The sequence below is a fragment of the Magallana gigas genome, chromosome 8 (genome assembly GCF_963853765.1).
Source record: "Magallana gigas chromosome 8, xbMagGiga1.1, whole genome shotgun sequence".
Lineage (NCBI taxonomy): Eukaryota > Metazoa > Mollusca > Bivalvia > Ostreida > Ostreidae > Magallana > Magallana gigas.
In genome coordinates, this window is record NC_088860.1 from 43,280,740 (window position 1) to 43,297,460 (window position 16,721).

The 16,721-nt window shown below is 32.0% G+C and overlaps 1 protein-coding gene and 1 long non-coding RNA gene across 2 annotated transcripts; both read right to left on the minus strand.

Annotated features, from left to right (window-relative positions):
- Nucleotides 1-1,597: 1,597 nt before the first annotated feature.
- LOC105325703 (uncharacterized) lies at nt 1,598-12,460 on the minus strand. The gene is made up of 3 exons (XR_010708660.1): nt 12,270-12,460; nt 10,544-10,768; nt 1,598-4,772 (listed from the first exon to the last, which is right to left on the minus strand). It is a non-coding gene; the product is annotated as an uncharacterized lncRNA (long non-coding RNA).
- Nucleotides 12,461-13,890: 1,430 nt separating this feature from the next.
- On the minus strand, nt 13,891-15,063 carry LOC117690139 (uncharacterized). The gene is made up of 3 exons (XM_066068392.1): nt 14,963-15,063; nt 14,282-14,684; nt 13,891-14,119 (listed from the first exon to the last, which is right to left on the minus strand). Exons 2-3 carry the CDS (start codon nt 14,652-14,654, stop codon nt 13,995-13,997), a joined length of 498 nt encoding a protein of 165 aa, XP_065924464.1. The 5' UTR covers nt 14,655-14,684; nt 14,963-15,063; the 3' UTR covers nt 13,891-13,994.
- Between the last annotated feature and the right edge of the window lie 1,658 nt (nt 15,064-16,721).

Below are 16,721 nucleotides of genomic sequence, written 5' to 3' on the forward strand. Positions count from 1 at the left end.
GAATTCGCCATATTAAAATATGATTTTAGAATTAGTTTCTTAAAGTGACTTAAAATAACACAATTTGTGCCCAAATGTTTATGTGATGGACTGTGAAGTGATGCTTTTTTTTAAATACTTCATCAAACTTTGAAAGTCAAAAATCAAGTAACAAACAAAATACATGGCTTTGTTGTGTTGAGAGGCTAAAGCCCCCCCCCCCCCCAACCCCCCTCACGAAACAAATCAAATTTCTTTAATTTACATATTAATTTTACAAAACGTATGCCTCAGACCCCCACCTTAGCAAACCTAAATATCCCTCAGACCCCCCCCCCCCCCCAACCCCCACCTCTTCTTTGAGTAAAAATTCCGGATTCGCGCATGAAAACGTTCCTTCAATTCAAGAAGACGTTTTCTCAAGGTTACGTTTCTACTGATACCTATTTGCACGCAATCTAGCGTTTATTTAGTGCATAGCTTTTGGTTTTGCATCGGTGGTCTTCTGTCTTGCATCGGTGTCTGTTGATTTTGCAAATGAGGCTGTTAACGTTGGTTTTGTTTTAAGCTGGTCTGTTTCATATTTTAGTATGTTTTTAAAAATTAGTTGTTTGATTTGCATAAATGTCCTTTATACCCATTCCGCCTCCCATAGAACTGCGGTAATGTATAATACACAAGTACTTTACGTCAAACATATTTTGTGTATCTGACTAAGAATCACTACGCTTAAGATGTTTTATATTTTATTATGGCTACACGTATGTAACAACGCACTTTGAAAAATTACGCACTTTAAAACTTTTTTTTTCAAAGTACGTTAAATTTGGGAACATCTAAACGCACTTTGAATTTTTGTTTTCCAAAGTTCTTAAATATCGACGATATTAACGCACTTTGAAAAAAGAATTGTCCATTTCTTGAACTTTCAGATAAAATTGGTAGTAAAATTTCTTTGTAATATTCGTCTTAAATTTAACGCACTTTGAAAAAAAAAATTCAATGTGAGTAATTTTTTCAAAGTGTGTTACCACAATGTCATCAAATTTGACTAATTACAAAGTTTTGACATCACGCAACAATTTCAATTTCTTCTTTTTAAAAGACCGTACCTGACATGAATCATGAGTAAATGTATATTACAATGCTTGCTACCCTTTAAAAATTTAAATCGCAATTAAACTTCCCATTGTTTAAAGAGTTTTTGAAACGATTACACAAACTGTGTTCGACAAATAGTTTCCTAAAACATTTTCTTCCCGTCTTTTTCAAAACATGTTTTTTATACAGGCTTTCAATTACAACACGTTTTATAACAAAAGCAAAAAACTGAAAGTTTAGTCATTATAACCGTTTGACATCAAACTACATATATTTTCAACTCGCAGCAACAATTGACCGTGGCTTTGCCACAAGCTCTGCTCTAGTTACACCAATAATTGCATAAATACATATTCTTGTGTGAACCAGTAAATAAACTTAAACTTAAGTTATGATATAAGTTGTAAGTTCGAATATCTTCAAATTTTTATGTTTATAATCACCGGACTCTTCTGTAAAAACAACAGAATCAAAATTTAGTGATTATAATATAGAATATTACACAAGAACAACAAAATAGTTTACATATATATTTAATAAAAACAATATTGCCAAAAGAATTAAAAGGTATGACATGACCGTTTGGGTAAACAAAATAGTGTTTTTTTTCCTTGTTAAGTACACAGCTCAAGGTCAACCAAAATCAATTATTATGGAGTCTTTTTCATCAATTCAGTTTTATCAAAATGCCCACAATTTTCAAATGTGACATTAAAAAGTTATTTGTTTCATTTTAAGTATAAAACGTCTTTTGTCAAACAGTGTTTCTTTCAGAAAACACAAAGCAATTGATAGGAGACAAAAATATTTTCATCATCAAAGATGTATTTATCCATGACTTAAACGTGACACAAAGTGTGTTCTTATTTAAAGCATCGCTCTATATTTCCATTTAATAGGGGAAATGTCAATTTTAGACTGATTTTGATTGAATTTTTAAAAAAGCGTCACGTCTGATATCATATGCTACCATTAAGTGCACTAAATTTAAATATTTAGGCAAAATTACATCTTATATTAACTATTTTATAAAATAACACCATTTATTGCAGCTGAAATACTAGTATAAATATTAAATAATAATATGGTAGACAAAATTGACTCATATCATGTAAAGTCCTTTATGAAATGCAAACATTCGAGAAAGAAATGGTAAAATCTTGAAATGATTCAAAAGCATAATGCTTGTTCACAGAAGTTTTAATTTTTCATAACGTGATTACAAATAATCCTGACCATAGTCCTTGTTACTGCTTTTGTGGTTTCGTGAATATTCCTGGAATGATTATTGTCGATCATTTCTTTGACTTTTTTAAAATCATCCATTTTATTTTACGGAGCTCTATGTTATCTCTGGCATGTTTTTGCCTTACTAGTTTTTTAAAGCACTGAAACACAAAGAGTAAAACTTCCATAACGGGCTGTATAGAACCATACGTTTACCACTTCAATGTAAAGCAGGAGATGGCCGAAAGCTTTTCTTTTGGTTTAAATAAATGCAGTTTTATGTCAAAAAGCAATTGGAGCTTCTAAAAATTGTATATACATATTCGTTTATTAGGCACACAAATATACGGTGTCTTTCATGAAGGTATATGTAATTGTAGATAATGGTAACACAGTTAAAAAAATACAGATAAGACACCAACTTAAAATTGAATAATTAATGCTTTTTAGTAATTTGGTTAAGAATGAAAGCTATTCTATATCTTGATGCATCTTGTAGTTTGTGGTATGAATCCTGTCTCAGAGTCTGTTGAAAAGACTGTAATGCCCCATGTAGGTCCCCCACAACGCGCTGACAGATCCCCAATATCTGCCACGAGATGTCTCTGTTTCTTAAAGGAACATGTGTCCTGTTTTTAGAAAGCAAAAGTATTTTCAGGTCTTCCAATGCCAGTAGACTTTGAGACGTATTACCAAGTCTCATATTTGATAAGACACATAACATATGAACCAGCACAAATGGTGGAATAAACAAGAATCGTCTAGCGTTTTGTTCTTGTATAATTTCTTCAACATGCAACTCACTTAGATACACAATATCATTATTGAAACATATAAAATCCATCCAAACCCTCTTCATTCTTTCAATCATTGAAAATCGATGGACGAATTGGACGTACCCGTCTACGTCTTCTATGGCATTTAACGTGACGTGTGGCTGTGAAAACTTCAACTTGCAAACAGCAGCTAACTTTAGAACTTTAATGTATCGTCCTGTTCTATAATAATATATTGCCAAATAAAGTGCATAAGTCATGGTGCTAATGTTAGCTGACAGTCTTAGCATATAGGTTATCATTTTCTCTAATCCGTACCATGTTTTATTAGATTCATACTGATTTGCCAGTTTGAAAGCCATCTGAACGAGGACATCAGCTAAATCATGCCGTAGTTTTACCAATTGGTATTCTGAGAGCTGCATCTGTGATAGACTAGAGATTGACTTCAAATAGAAAAAAACTTCTTCCTTGTACTTAACACTCCTGAAATTTTTTTGCATCTCAAGTCTGATACAATTGTCTATATCACTTACTAGTATTACATATCCAACATCGTACGACGGATTTCTCAGTGCTGGAGCTAGGATAGAATGTAGATAGGGACTAAGCTGTAGACAGGCCACGCCCATCTCATAGTAACCTATAAGCTTGGATAGCAATGCCTCACGTGAAGCACCGACTATTTTATTTGCAAACATATTGTTCTGTGGAATAAAAAAGTTTGGACAATAAGAATCTAGAACACACTTACATAGGCGTTTAAAACACATCCAGAAACAAGACAACAAACTCGTTATGGACCAAAACTCGGTGTTAGGATTATTCTGAATCTCCCAAAAAAGAACGGTTTTCAGAAAATAGGAACAAAGTAAAAGTCCCTCCTTGTCTGAACGTAATACGTCTTTTAAAAAGATTTTTAATACCCCGTAACAAAGAAATTGGGTGTGATTCATGGAATAAACAAGTTTTTGTTCTGCCTGAGAAAAAGATAGTCTCCATTCAAATTCATTCTCATCTGATTCTGATTTACTTTCTATCGGCATTACATGGCATCCATTAGACAATATTTTCTCCAAAAGGCATTGGTCCGGCCAGTTCCTTTTATGACATCTTTCAATCCATGGGAGGGCTGTTTGTGGCCAATATTGACAAAACAAACATGTACCAATGTCACCTTCAATATCATCCAAAAAAAAGTTAAAACAAGGTCCATGCGATGTACCCTCGGTTAACTCTTTAATCCTTTGGTAATGATAGTTTCTAAATCTTTGACTTGAAATGTAACATCGATTTTTACACACAACTACTGCGGATAACAATTCTGAACTTCTTGCAGGCGTCAACAATTCTAATTTGACAAAACCTTGAGGAGTTCCGGAATGTTCCATTCGAATAATATTGTGTATGGAACCATCCAAACACATACCCCGAGGCAATTCACAAATCACTTTATTTACCGTTTTCCACATCATAGTGTCTTGGTCCGATGACTTGAATCTGAACCCTTCTCTGCTACTACCACTTTTCATAGTTGTTCTACCTATGTGTCTGTTAAATGGTTTTTGAATCAATTCGTCCATGTCCATTAACTCTCTCCTGATGGTCACTTCTCTCGCAGTTCCGATACTTTTATTACAGCACAGTCTGACGTATAGAGCCTCTGACACATTAGGTAGATCTTCCATCCTATAATATAACATAAAATGAAATATTTCACCTTTATATGTATTTATTGATATTTCAAGCATGACGTAAACCCATGATAAAATTGCAAAGTGTCAGTATAATGCATGTGAATTTAACAAACAAAAATATCTCATTTTCATCGAAATTTGGTTTTGTTGGGAAAAATTATAAATAAACTTAACATTAACATTTTGACACATAAATTAATAATTTACCTAAAATCGGAGAACTGCGAACGACAGCATTGTCTAGCCGCCTAACTAAAAGTCATTTTTTGATAATTGTCAAATAAAATTCATTTTCTTTAAATAATGTAAACATTTGTGTATATTTTCATAAGATATAAATGGTTTGGTCAAACAAAGAGAGACAACTTTGGATTTTGAGTTAAAATAGCTCATTTCATAATAGAAACTAACGGAAAACAGATTTTATTCTTTAAAAAATATCTCCTCCCTCCAATGAAACAAAACTTCCTTTTGAGGGGTTTTATATAATGTTATTAAGCATATTCATAACAAAGGGTTGGTTGTTTCACGGGGGGGGGGGGGGCATTCCAAAAAATGCATTTTAAATTGTAACGTTTCAAAAATTAATTAACAAATATGAACAAAAATAAAAATTTACTTTTATACCTACCGTAAAAATATGGTTATGAAGCTTTTATCGGCCGCTAAAAAATATTTTACTTACTCATAGATCGGGAATAATATAAATTATAATGAAATACTATCTCGTTACGTATGGTCTTCCGTCCGTTTTTTGATACGATACGATGAATTGTCAATTTTTAAGACCCTCTCCCGTTCACTTTTATATGATGTATAGGAATGCCAATATCTTTACAACGCTCAACAAAGCGTTTTTCTTTTTAGCATACGGCACAATAAAGCTTTAAGTCCCCTTAAAATCCCTAAATACGTCAAAATGGGCGTGGCAATGAGTTTTTCAAACAGATATTATTATGATTAACAACTTTGCTTCTAGTATGTATGGTGGCATAGATCTGCCACCACTTGTCAGATAGTTATGTCGACTTGTCAGATGATTATGTCGACTTGTCAGATATTTATGTCAACTCGTCAGATATTTATGTTGACTTGTCAGAAAATAACCATATTGACTAGAAACTCAATATTTTGTTGTTAAAGCGTGCTAGTGCCACTAACTGCCATTAACTAGTCATCATAATATCTGACAAGTCGACATAAGAATCTGACAAGTTAACATAATTATCTGACAGAAAAAATGATATGGCCACTAGTTTAAAGAAATTTATCATTCATATTATAAGCCAGATAATGATGTTGACTTGTCATATGTTATGTTGTCTTGTCAAAAAATTATGTCGACTTGTCAAATAATTGTGTCGACTTGTCAGATTATTATGTCGACTTGTCAAATATTTATGTCGACTTAAAAGATGCTAATGTCAACTTGTCAGATCCTTATGTCGACTTGTCAGAAAATATTATTTCAACTTGATGGCACAAATTGGGCGTGGGAAGGTTATAGTGTTAAATTTTTAAACACGTGGATAAGTAACAAGTCGACTTAAAGAACTGACAAGTCCACATAATTATCTGAGAAGTTGACATCAAGATCTGACAAGTCGACATAATCATCTGACAAGTGGTGGCAGATCTATGCCACCATAGGTATGCGTAAATAAATATTGATCGTTTTTGAGTTACTTGTAATAGACTTTTGCGGCATTTTTGGCCGCTATTTAAAGGGGCCTTTCCCTTTACTTTCTTCTTTATTTCATACAAAAGGTCCCAGGAATAATAACATATTTTGTTCTTACACCCATCTTAAATTGTTGTTCAATTTTGAGATACAAATGATTGAATATATTAGGTCCTGTAGATTTTTGCGGGGACAGACATTTGTGTTTCGATCAGTGGAATAGATTAGAATCATCAATGCAGAAATTTTCTCTTCTACAATACCAAACCAAAAATTCCTCCTTCTCTCAATATATTGCGTCAAAGTTTAAGAACTTTGGCTCCTAAAAATATCTAATTACGTTTTTATAAATGTTTTTACAAAATATCAACTGATAAAAAGATACAGATCAAAATGATGAGAAAGTTTATTTAAAAATTGTACCCAATTTTCGTCCCTAAGCAGGAATTGACACATCTGGCGTTTAACAACTAAATACTACACAAATTCAAACTAGAGTCTACCTATCTCTAAAATTTAATATCTCTGATAGTTTCTGTGACTCAAATCTTGATTTTTTTATTTCTTTTATGACTACACCGCCTTTCATAAACCGCATTTTATAATTTTAAGTGTTTTTAAATCGAAAACATTAATAATTAAGAAAATCGCCATTATTTTGTGAAATTTTGAGGGAAACAATAACTAAAAATGAAATATAACACTATATCTTAAACCCTAAGCAGGAGTATAAAAGAAAATGGGAGGAGCTTAATTTTGAAAATTACTTATTTCTTTACATGTTGACCAGAGCAGAGACAAATGAAAAGTTATATCATGTTCAATTTTTTTTATACAATGAAATTTGACATGGTTAACTTCTCCATCTCATACATCTATACATTAAAAAATGAAGCTTTCAAAATTAGTTTAATACCAAAATTCATACTATTTTCATCTGAAGTGATAAGATTTCAAATTCCCACTGCTTTGTTTAAGATAGTTTGACCCAATGTCAAACGGAATCCTAATGACCACCACAGAAATGTCAACAAATTGAACCATATGAACAGAGAAACAAGTGAAATAAGTGACTTTCTTTATTGGAATGCCTTGCAGCAATGATGTTGATATGTTTATAATCAAAATGTTTCACAAAAAAAGGTATATGGTATACCATGGATTGTTATTTATTGTCATCAATGACGTTTCAAATTTTTTTAGTAAACATTAAGAAATACAAGTTGCAGAATTTTAATTTAATTTTTTTTTTCGTGTAGATTTTTCAGTATCATATAGATGCATGTATATTCTTATTCCCCTTTAATGTTTGAACAAAGAAAATGTCTGAAAAAAAGTTATAATTCTAGAAATAGAGATAGGGGACGATTTCTAGTGTTTCCGTTGAAGGCCAAGAAAGGGACAACATAAAACTTAGAGTAGCTATCAAGCAGATATCGTCGCTGATTTATATAATGTTTACTGCTGTTGCAAACTGTTCAAATTGAAAAAATCACCCAAATTCAAAAGCGTTATATTTTTTTTAAAGGTTTTTTTATTGATAAAATTATGACCTTACTATATGTGTAGAAATGCCAATATTTTAATGAATTTTGAATTTCGTTTCTATTTCTAAAATTATTGAAAAAACCTTGCAAATAATTCCATCAAAAAACCGAATACTGAAATTGTGAAAAAAACAACAAATCATAATGTCAGAAAAGGGAGCTAATGTATATCAGTATATCTCTCTTGCAAACCACGAAAGTTGTCATGAAAATTAAACATATTGTAGGGTACATCTTAATGTTGATGTTTTAAACAAAGCAAAGAAATTCATTGACTAATTATTTTACTCTGTTCTGGTCTGCTCCCCTTAAAACGTTTCATGGAAGAAAATGAATTATTTCCTATAATGTGACAAAGAAAGACAAATATTTAAATGGCTTTTTAAAAAACTTCTTGCTTGTTTTGTTTTGTTTGTTTATAATTTTCGGTTAAGGTTTTTGATTAGTTCACAATTAAAGACAAATTTAAACATGGGTATTCCTAGGTGTTTAAGCAAATACATTTGTTTTGAGTTGTAGTTTGGGCAAGCATAAAATTGATACTGTTAACATTCAAGTTATCCAAGGAAATCTTAACCGTTTTAATTTCCCTGATGATCGTTTCAACTAGGAAATACATAAGCTTTATTCAAAAATATTAAAGTAGGGTGGTCAAAATTAATTACAACTCCCACAAACTTACAAAAGAAATTGCTTCCCTTGTTGTCCATTTAATTTCTAGAGTCGGGTTTTCTTTCTTTGGTTTGTTATTGATCGTTTAGTCATGTGTGTGTTTTTTAATGCAAAAATTATTTGCTGAAACGTTTTTGGCAAGCATTGAAACGGTAAGTTTATCATAATAATCAGTACAGAAAAAAATGTAAATTTTTTTTGTAAAATGTCTTTGACTGTCTGACATTAACGGTGAATATTTTTTTGTAAATTTAAATGTCGATTCACATCAGTAGTTGCAGATATGCCTATATATTGAGTCCAGCCAATTAATTTCTTGGTCTAAATATCGTTTCCCGATTAAACATTTGTATTGATCAGAGAGCCAATCGATATAAATATGTCCTTCGGAGGATAATTTACACAAAGGACATGTGTTTTGGTCCCTATATTAGTTTGGTTTTTGCTATAAAAAAAATGTTGATGTCTTTTTCTTCATATTCTTCTGATGAGGAACTACAAGTCAATGTACAGAAAAACACCAAATTGTTTTCAAACAAAATAAGAAGCCCACATGCCCTGACAGTCAGATCATTGTTATTTTAGCTGTATTTTGCTACCTGACAAGCTATTTTCTGATAAAAAAAAAATTCAGAAAAGTAAAATAAGCTCTAGTCAATTTGTTACACATTGATCTTTACACGAATCCTTTGATTTGCTAGTAAAATTGAATTGATCTACAAGTTTTTGCACATGCATTGCAAACAACATGAAATTTTATTTATTTTTTTTCAATCTTATTGAAATACAGATCTCTACAATACCACAAAGAGCAATAAGATATTTAAACGACCAATTAAGTAATTAATCGAGTATACCAATTAATGGTCATCTTCCGTAACGTACATAGGGATAAACTTTAGATCAAATATTAAACCAATCAATAAACGTTACAAAGGCGGCGGTAACATGGTTTAGAAAGATCACAAACAGAAATGTGTATCTTGTGTCTATATATGTCCTAATTTGACTCCAAACTTAATTTTGTTATATTCAAAGTTTCCCTTCCTAGTATTAGGTTTAGTGAAGAAGTTTTATTTGGCGGGTAGAAATGCCGCGCAATCGTAAGGCAGTTTTTGCGTAGCAATTGGAGTGGATTGACTTCTCTCACCAGCTCCCTCTGTTAACCTTATGTATTGGTCATTTCTATATAGACTAAAGGCAAACTATTCTGAGTAATTTTATTTTAATTTGTTAAAATGGCTTTAACGCTTTTTCTTAAATGACTAGATAATTGTATTTATATTTTGTTGTATAATATGATACTACTTAGAATACATTCGCTTTGGTCATGGTAAAATATGCAAATTATTACCTAAGGTATGTGTTTATAACTGTCTATTTTAGTTGTGTTGAAGAGTAAGGCGTAAAGTATTTGCCCCAAAAGTATTTGTCTACATGTTGAACACGGGTATTTAGTAAAAGTTAAAAGTAGAATATGTGTACATGTAAAGTGTAAGTCAAAGTAAATATTTAGTAAATTATGTTTCATTATGCACAGTATTATCTGCAGCAACATGTTTAAGTTCAGTGTATGAATAAATCAATGTTATTTATATACTTAACATTTTCTTTACATTTCAAATCCCTTTTGCTCAATTCAACTACATTTCTTGCATACTCTGTAACTAATTCTAAAAAGTGTAAGCACACACGATTTGAGGGCCCTTATATCTTTAAAGGAAATAATTATAAGACGGAATCTAGATGTCATTGCAATCATTTTACAATAAGACATGATTTATACAGGGTTGAAGACTTTTAATATATATATATATATATATATATATATATATATATATATATATAGTTCAAATGTCTTACCTCTTTTTCTTTCTTGAGATATCCAGAAAAGAAATACCAAGGAGACGATCCATGATATCCGTATTGGTTCACCTTTTGCTAAAATTCAAGGGTTGTATATTCGTAAAGGTCGTTGTTTACTCGAATTGTGATGCTATTAATGACAGGTTTTGATTTGGTGTTACATAATCAGGACTTTCGAGGAGGGCGTTGGAACGTCAACTATTTCATCTTACATGTTCTTATCTAGAAAGGGAGAAACATTTTTGAGAAAAAACCAGAAACAATAGGTAACAATTTGAATGAACCAATTATTATATTTTTTTATTTGACTTGAGAATTTGAAGATTGATTTAAAAATTATTTTGCTATTTCAGTGATGTCAATTGTTTTATAATGGAAAAGAGGTAGACTCCTAGAAATTAAGTCCCAATTTCACAGTTTCTCACAAGTCTTATTCTACTAAATAATAAAATAAATGTAACGTCAGTATTCATTCAATATATAGATAGTCAGAGTCTTTAGAACAAATTTTCCTCATGACATTTAATTAAATTACTACATGTGACAATCCAAATTAAAACTCAAACCCTAAGTAAACAATATCCTTAAATATAAGTTGCAGAATTTTAAATATATTAAATTTTTTCCATGTAGATTTTCAATATCACAAATCACAAATATTATGGATATATTCTAATAAGTATTCTTTTAAAATGGAAATAAATAAATCTTAAGAGCTTATTTCATTTTTATTTTTCAAAACAAAAACTGCCAGAAAAGTTATAATGCCAAAAACAGGGATAGGGGGGATTTCTATTGTAGTATCTCCGTTTAATGCCAAGAAAGTGACCATGAAACTTATATAAATTATAAAGTTCATATCAATATTGATTTGTAATTTTTTTCCAGAAAGTTTCATTTAAGTAATGCTAATATTATTACTGATTATAAATTTTATTTCTATCTTTAAAAGTTTTGAATGAGATTTCCAAATCAATTCCATGTAAATCGGAAATTTTAAACTGAAATAGGCAAAAAAAAATCAATATGCCACAAAACGGGGGGGCTAATTCATATTAATATATCTCCCTTCCCAGGCAAGAAAGTGGCCATCTAAATTAAACACATTGTAGAGGACATCTTAATGTTGATGTTTTGAACAAAGCAAACAAGTTCAGTTGACAAATAGTTTACAATGCAACGTCTAGCTCCTTCTTAAAACGGGTCATGGAAGAAGATGAATATTATGTAATATGTAGATTATATTAATGTATTTTCAGGGCTTTTAAAAACTGTCATCCATAATTTTTTGGATAGAAATCATTATATCTTTTACAAAAAAATAATAAGAAGGAACGCTTCTTGCGTTATTAAATACGACAAAACTATTATGAATAAATCTACTTGATATTCCATGTATCATGGTTTCTTGTTTTTTGGCTCACATTATATTGCAATAACCGATTAATGAATAACAGCTAGTCAATAATAACAAAACTCGTGAGATATTTTCAATTTTTGGTCAAGGTTTTTGAGGATTTCACTATCTAAAAATTTAAACAAACATATTCCTAGGTTTTTTTGTTAGGAAATACAAGTGTTTTAATTTGTATTGTGGACAAGGATAAAACTGAAACTGTATAAACATTTAAAAGTTATCCAAGCAAGTCTTACTCTTCTAAAACCTACTGATAATCATTGGAATATTGTGGTCAAAATCAAATACATCTACCACAAAACTTACCTTCAAAATGGCTTCCCTTGTCTTCTTCTTTATTTTGGAGTCGGTTTTTCTTCTTTCGGTTTGTTATTGAACTCGTAGTCATGATTGTGTTGTTAATGCAAACATGATTTGTTAACACGTTATTGGTAAGCAATGAACCATTGAGCTTATCACAGTCATCAGTGCTGAAAACTTTTTTTAAAGACGTCTTTGACTGTCTGACATGACGGTGTTATTTTTTGTAAATTTAAATGTTGGTTCACGTCAATTTTTGTCCATATGCATATAAATATTGAGTCTGGCTCCTTAATTTCTTGAGATGAAGATGAAATTCACAATTTTTAGAGAGGCATTCTTATTCATATTACTATGTACTTAGTTCATCTGCTAAATATCCAGAGGATTTTTTAAGAATGCATTTTGTCTATAAAATCATTAGAGCCTCCCCCTTATACTAGAACACCTGACCCAGGGGCTATGAAATTCACAATTTTGGAAGAGGCATTCTTCCTCACCTTAAGGTGGTATGGGACATCTGTCGATATTAATGTGGATTAAAGTACTGTATATTGAAAAACTTTCACCGGTTTAGAATTTTCAAATTTTACAATATTTAACCAAAAAAAAGCTTTTAAAAATATTTGAAAAGGTAAAATTGTAAAACCCCTTGCGGGATTCGAACTCATGACTTACAGGTTCGTAGTAAACCCTCTAACCCACTGCGCTACGGAGTTAGGTAACCATTTTTGGAAAGAAACTGCTTATATAATGACACTTTATTTTATTGTTTATTTTGATAAACAATACGTCATAACATGGAAGTGTCCCATACCACCTTAAATTTGTACTTAGACAATATGCTTAATATCCAAGAGGAGAGGAGAAGATTTTTAAAGAATTACTTACTTTTCTTCTTTAATATCATTAGAGCCTCGCCCTAACCCAAAAACCCCTGATCCAGGGGCAATAAATTCAAAACTTTAAAAAAAAAGCACTTTTGCTTATCATAACTATATACTTAGTTTATGGGTTTAATACCCAGGAACAGAGGAGAAGATTTTTAAAAAATCAATGTATTTTCACTTTATAATCATTTGAGCTCCACCCTAGCGCCAGAACCCCTGACCCATGCAGGGGCCACAAATTTCAAATATTTGTAGAGATTTCAATGCTTATTACAATCATGCCAGCAGTTTGACTGCTTGATCTCCAGGAGCAAAGAGGAGGATTGTTTAAAGATTGCATTAATTTTGATATTTTTAGCCCTACTAGTAAGGCCCAAAGGGGCAGGGACCATGAATTTCACAAAAATGTGGAATCATCTCTAAAATAAGGTGGAATCCGCCTTATAATAACGTGGAATCCGCCTGAAAATAACGTTGAATCCGCCTTATAATAACATGAAATCCGCCTAAAAACAAGGTGGAAATCGCCGTAAAATAAGATGGAGATTTGCCTTAAAATAAGATGGAATCCGCCTTGAATGATACCATGATGTCTCAATATCCTTTATTCCTGAAATCTGCTCATTGTTCCAGACCCTGTAATTTCAGTGTTTTTTTCCCTAAAACGCATCACATTTATAAAGATATCGCAGCCAAAAACTAAAATAATCATACTAGTTAACTTGCAATCTTTTTATTTTCATAAACTTTTTTCCAATATTAATGCATGCTACTAAATTCCTCAAAATAAACTTGAACCACATACATCATTTCACAAAAGTGGTTGTTTTTTTGTTTTTTTTTACTCCGTCTGTAGTTTTTTCATTTGTTTTCTACAGTAACTAATCTTCTCTGTTATTGCGTCATTGAAATACTTTTCATCCAATTCCCCTTTTCCATTCTTCACACACCAGGCGTTCACATATTCTGTGAACAAAATTTAACATGAAGAAATGGTCGCAATTGAACATTAAAATATATTAAAATGATAATAATGAAAATAATAAATACATGTATGTACTTTTTTTATCATAAAGAACTTCATAAAACAACATCAACAAATAGAGAAAAAAAGATTAAGTCCTTTACCTTTTAAAACCTCAATTTTTGTGGAGTTCAAGACAGGCCTTACGTCCCCTTTTTTAGCTTTTCGTAGCCCTTGTCCCCTGCTTTGGGCCAATTCTTCAATGCTGAAGACAAGAGTAGCAAGCTTACTTGTCAATGTGAAGGCAGCCTTGCCACCCACACATTGACTTGTGAAGGCAGCCTTGCCACCCACACATTGACTTGTGAAGGCAGCCTTGCCACCCACACATTGACTTGTGAAGGCAGCCTTGCCACCCACACATTGACTTGTGAAGGCAGCCTTGCCACCCACACATTGACTTGTGAAGGCAGCCTTGCCACCCACACATTGACTTGCCGATGAGGTGGCTTCCCTAAGCTTTCCCCTGTTCACCATTATGTCCGATGTTTCTAACAGCTTGCAGTTCTAAGAATATAGAGATTTTGAAAGATATACAACATGTACTGCTAAAAGATATTTCTCAAATCATTACATTGCACGACATTCACATTCTGTCTAAAAAAAATCTATAATAAAAAAAATATTGACTGTACTTCTCCCCTACATATACGTATTTCATTGTGAAAAAAATCAATTGTTTTAATCGATTGAACAAAAGTATATGTACTCACTATATCAGCTTGAATTTAATGTATCTGACCAAAAAGTGAGATTATAATTTTGAGATCGAACGAGTGAAATACCTCGGTCCAAATGGCACTGCTGTCTTGTAGAGTATAAGTAGACTCGAGTACATTGGTTTCCAGGCTTTCTAACGTTAAGGAAATAGGCTGTAACGTTAAAGGAAGTGAACATGAAAAAATTATCAAGGGCTCAAATTTGTCTGTTTGATGTGTATAATGATATCTGAAAACCGTTTAGACAGAGCTTTCCTCAGTAAAAAGATATACCACTTAGAATAACTAATTCTTGCAATCCATGAGCGCTTCCATATTGTTAAAATCATTACCTCCCTGCTGGGTTATCTCTAAGCATCTAAGAGAGGGCAGCACTGATGCTGCCGTCAGTGAGACACATTGCATTTTTACACACGTGTAGTAACAGGGATAAAATGCCATCATCAAAATGTGAATGGAAACTTGAAAGGAATGTAAAGAGTTGTCATTTTAAACAGTGTTTATGGAGGAAGATTTTGGATCTCAGAATGATGCATTCCCACCAGCAGTTAATGTGACATGTACCGGTAACTAGAATGGAATGTCCGTGGATCAGTGTTATTGTGACCTATTTTTTCTTGCACTCGGGAATTTCTTGTTTATGAGTTTGAACATTATGTGTGCTACATAAATGAGCACACAAGGTGCATTGCACAGCATCCTGACTTTTAAAAAGTGTCTTAGTCCTGTTATTCTTCTGACAGCATAAACAGAACTGGCGTACATATCATCAAGATCTTATGTAAAAAAAAAAAAAAACAAACAAATCAGAAAAATTTCCAGGGCATTTAAATAAAAAGCAACGGTAAGAACCCCCACATGGAAAATGGAATTACAATTTCATATTAATTAAAATTGAAATCTAAAAACAGCATTTTATTTATGTAAACACTGACTGCCACATGCATCTCCGTACAAACATCTGGAATGTGATGGTCTTTAATTAATTTATCTATATTCATTTTTTGTACAAATCATAAATAGTTATCTGAGGTTCATTTATAGAAATGTACTAAATCCTTGTCTTCTCATGACAGTACACAACATTTTTCTTCACATCAAGGCATAATTTTTCTCCTCAACTTTTATCAACTCTGTACATAAACACTGGCCTAGTTCCAACATTGACCCAGTCACCAGCAGCAATGTGGCTTATCTACGTCAGAGAACAGATGCATGCTGGGGAATAATGGATTACCTCCATAAACCTTTCACTGAGAGTGTTAAATTGATAAAATCTCTTGATAGAAATAAACAAATAGGTAACAGACCTCATTTTTAAGTTTCAAAAGGCTTTTATAATTTATTAAGCAACAATTATTTTTTTCATGTTCACTTCCTTTAAGGAAATAGGCTGTACCGTTAAGGAAATAGGCTTTAACGTTAAGGAAATAGGCTGTAACGTTAAGGGTCCTTTTTCCGTAAGGCCCCCGCCTTTTCTTCGTTGGTGGTTTTTCCATTCCGTCACAAATTTTGATACTGTCTTCTACCCAAAGTCTGCTTACTTGGAGGGTGAAATTCTTATCTTCACCACACACACAGGCTACTGATTGTAAACTAATTAATAGATCAGTGGACACCCTGATGTGCAAGAGCCACGGCATGTCCCCTGCATTAAGGGGGCGTCAAACGGGGAGCCATTTTAGGGATCGAAGTTGTTTATCATATTTATTCTATTTTAGAATAATATATATCATCAATTAAAAGACAGTTATAAGCATAATGAATTAATTAATTTCAATAAATTTACCAAGCGGCTATAAACAACTTTATTTGATGTAATGGC

Coding starts and splice junctions, on each gene's coding strand:
- LOC117690139 (XM_066068392.1), bottom strand. CDS start 14,654: ATGGTGAACAGGGGAAAGCTTAGGGAAGCCACCTCATCGGCAAGTCAA. Junction 14,120..14,281: donor AAAAATTGAGGTTTTAAAAG/GTAAAGGACTTA, acceptor TTTTGTTCACAG/AATATGTGAACGCCTGGTGT.